The sequence below is a fragment of the Buceros rhinoceros genome, unplaced genomic scaffold (assembly GCF_000710305.1).
Source record: "Buceros rhinoceros silvestris isolate BGI_N320 unplaced genomic scaffold, ASM71030v1 scaffold28101, whole genome shotgun sequence".
Classification (NCBI taxonomy): domain Eukaryota; kingdom Metazoa; phylum Chordata; class Aves; order Bucerotiformes; family Bucerotidae; genus Buceros; species Buceros rhinoceros.
In genome coordinates this window covers 2,066-5,368 of record NW_010395269.1, presented here as the reverse complement: position 1 = coordinate 5,368, position 3,303 = coordinate 2,066, and the positions used below count along the sequence as shown (strand labels likewise).

Sequence of the window (3,303 nt, the reverse complement as noted above, 5' to 3'; positions counted from 1 at the left end):
GGGAGCACAGCTGCTCTTTCATTCTCACAGTGGTGGCTGATAACTTGCACCCACGACCTGCTGTCACTACCACTACCCCACCACCACCACCACCCAGGAGATCCCTAAAGACTGGCCCCACTGCTCCTCTTGGGCAGCAAGAGCCCTGCTCACGTGAGGCTGGGACAGCAGGTTTTGAAAGGACTTGGATGTGGGGCTCTGCTCAGCCCTGAGTCAGCAGGACAACCCAGCCTTGAGTCACCTTCCCGAAGAAGGAGGGAAGCCACCAGTGCGTCATGACCTGCCACATACCACAGGCATTTCCAGGTGCAAGAGGCAGCTGGAACCTCATGATTCCCAGCTGCAGAGTTGCTACCAGGGCATGTGAGTGGGGAAGAGCAAGAGGGTGCCTGGCGTGGGGAAAGGAACGGGGCAACTGAGAAGGCTCTCCATGGTGTGTGCTCCATCAGAGCAGATGGGCCGTGTCTGGCAAGGCTCATTTAAGTACCTGCCCACTGAGAAGACGGTGGTCTCTCCAGGATGCATCCTGCCCTTGCCATCCTTGGACCGTCCTTGTCGATGCAGCGGGTGCCTCTTCCTCTTGCTGCAGTGGATGCAGGGGGCCTGCGTGGAGCCCAGATGCACTGTGTGGTGATGTGGTGGGCCTCCGTCCTGGCTGTTACGGTGGGGACAAAGGCTGCAACAGCAGAAGGACATGATAGGTCATGTTATTTGGAGGAGACATTCCAATCTTGGCGCAGCCTCACTGCAGCAAGCCCTGAGAAGCAGCAGCTCTGGAGGGGACCTCCTGCGAGGACAGGTATAAGGAAGAGCAGGTCCCCTTAGGGAAGGGCTCACCACAACCCTTGGGGGAGCAAGAATTCTTGTTGGGAAGATACTGAAAGGGTGCTGGCTGCAAAGCCTCCAGACCAAGGTGATACCCAAAGGCTGCTTCTCCCTTACTGTGGCAGGAGCCACAAGCTGGTAAAGGCTTCCCTCACCTGGGCACTGGCACTGGGATGTCCCCGTCATTGTCCCCCAGCATCTCCTTGAGGGCCTCTGCGTTTGCTGAAGAGAGAGGAAAAAAGGAATGTGTTTCACCAAAGCAGTCAGCACACCTCCGGGCCAGCCCTAGGAAATGCTCACCTTCGTTTTGGATGATGCATCTCACAATCTTCTCCACAGTGTCCTCGTTCAGCTCCTCCTCTTCATCTGAAAAGAGAAGACACGGCACTGAGGGCTGGGACTCAGACACTCGGCTCACCAGTCCCTCCCCAGGAGCAGCCATGTCAGCAGAGAGATTGGAGATGCCTCTGTGCCCCTCAGGCTGGGAAGCCCCTGGGAAACACCAGATCCCTCACCCTGGAAAAGAAATGGCTGAAACAGCAGCCACGTGTGCAGGGAGATGGGGGTTGTGTTGCTCCTTCAGAACCAGGGAGTATCACAAGAAACAAGTGGGGAGTGGGTTTGAAACAGACTGAAAGAGGAGGCTCCTCATGGGAACAGCCCAGCCCTGGAGCCCCTGGGTGCAGGGTGCTGCGGGTGCTAAAAGCCTCCAAGTTCACAGAGGAGAAACCCACTGGGGCCTGTTAAATACAGAGAAACCATCTCTGATGGAGAAAGCCCCGGAGCTACACACTGTTAGAAGCTTAGAAGGCTGTGCTGGGAAACTCGGCTCGGTGTGTGCTTCGTTGTGGTATTCATCCCCAGCATTCATCGCAGCCTGCTTCTTGACACTGCTGGCGGCAGGAGACCTGGCTGGCTGGACCTTCAGCCCAATCTGCAGCATTATACGTTCCTGTGAGCAGGTCAGAGCCATGGTCTAGTAGGCAGCTGCCTCAAAGGTCATGGCCAGGGGCTGCTGCTGGACTCTTGGAAGCCCACAGAGATGTTTCCCTGGGCTGTGGCAATTCCAGCAGTCAAAGCCTGACCTGGAAGGTTCAGACGCTGTCACTGTGTCATGTGCAGCCGTGTCACTGAAGCCAGAGAGGCATGTCCAAGGGCACCTGGAAGCTCCCGCTGCATCTGTGGAGGAGCTGGAGGAGCCACCTTTCCCTCCTATGCATGAGAAGCAGCAGTGGGACGTGCTGACCCTCCCAAGTGCTGATGGTGGCTCAGAGAAGCCAGAGGGGTTATGTATGTAGCACCTTCTAACCATTTCCAGGTAAGAACACAGCCAGAGGAACCTGTCTTCTCCATTTCAGCAGAGCCCCATGAAACCACCAAACAACAGAGCTTGCTTGGACCCGGTTCCGGCTTGGCCCCACGCTCAACGCTGCCCTGACTTCCCAATCCTACCACCCGGGAGCCAGTTACAGTGGCCTGAAGTGACGGAAAAAATACCCAAATGTCACATGAGCACAAGGGGGACTGGAAGAGGACATGACCCTTAGCAGACACTGTGCTGGCCCCATGCTGGACCTCCTAACACCGAAGGAGCTCATGTCCTGGCTGGAGGATGCTTTCCTTGTAGGGGACATGGGTTATAATTCAGACACTGGGGGTTCGACAGGTCCTGGCTGTTCATCATAACTAACTTTTGGTCATAACACCACCGGGAGAAGGGCCAGACACTGGCTCCCACCTCCCTGGAACCACCAGGCTGCAGAGTCAGCAGATCAGAGGGCTCTCTGGGCCACGCGCTCCTGATCCCCAGGGAACACCATGATGCTCTCGGCACCTCATCCCTTTTTCCCAACCCAGCAGCTCATGACAGGCAACCCTCCCACCCCCAGCCAGCACTCCAGGAGTGTGTTTGAGAAACACTGGTCCATGACAAGCCAAGCGCAGCACCCAAGCCCCCACGGAGCCCCCCTCGCTCCAGCACTCACTGGCTTGGAGCTCTGCCAGCACATCTTTGTTATCTGGGTCAAGCTCGTCCCGGAAAGTCCGGCACCGGTAGCCCTTCTTCTTCAGGACATGGCAGATCAGGAAACCCACCAGCCCCATGATGAAGAAGACAAGGACGAGGAGGAAGACCATAGACAGGCTGTGCTGGGGGTCTGACTCCCCATCGTCGGTGCTGTTCTGGTCTGACATGCGGATCTAGGAGAAGGGGGAAGGTGGGTCAGAGACCCCAGTGTTCACCCCCTGCCAGACTTCCCGTGCCCATCCTACTCCTCCTCCTCCTCTTTCTCCCACCCTCCTTGGGGCAGAGCCAGCTCCTGGCTCAGGGTGGGCTGCCAAGGGCTCGGCTCTCACCCCGCAAGGTCCAGTGTGGCAGCGGCCCCACGGACAAGAGGGTGGGCTGGAGGCAGCTTGGCACAGCCTTCCAAGGACACCGCTGCCCTGCACACACCTGGCAAGAGACATCCCAAGGGCAGT

The 3,303-nt window shown here is 57.6% G+C and overlaps 1 protein-coding gene across 1 annotated transcript in view; it reads right to left on the bottom strand.

Annotated features, from left to right (window-relative positions):
* Window positions 1-3,303, bottom strand: part of RELL2 (RELT-like 2) — a 10,269-nt gene that overhangs the window by 6,478 nt on the left and 488 nt on the right. Inside the window, exons 2-5 of the mRNA XM_010145500.1 lie at window positions 2,811-3,024; window positions 1,126-1,191; window positions 981-1,047; window positions 488-676 (exon numbers count right to left, since the gene is read on the bottom strand). Of these exons, the coding sequence (XP_010143802.1) occupies window positions 488-676; window positions 981-1,047; window positions 1,126-1,191; window positions 2,811-3,018 (530 nt within the window). The 5' untranslated portion in view covers window positions 3,019-3,024. The remainder of the gene's footprint in view (window positions 1-487; window positions 677-980; window positions 1,048-1,125; window positions 1,192-2,810; window positions 3,025-3,303) is intronic.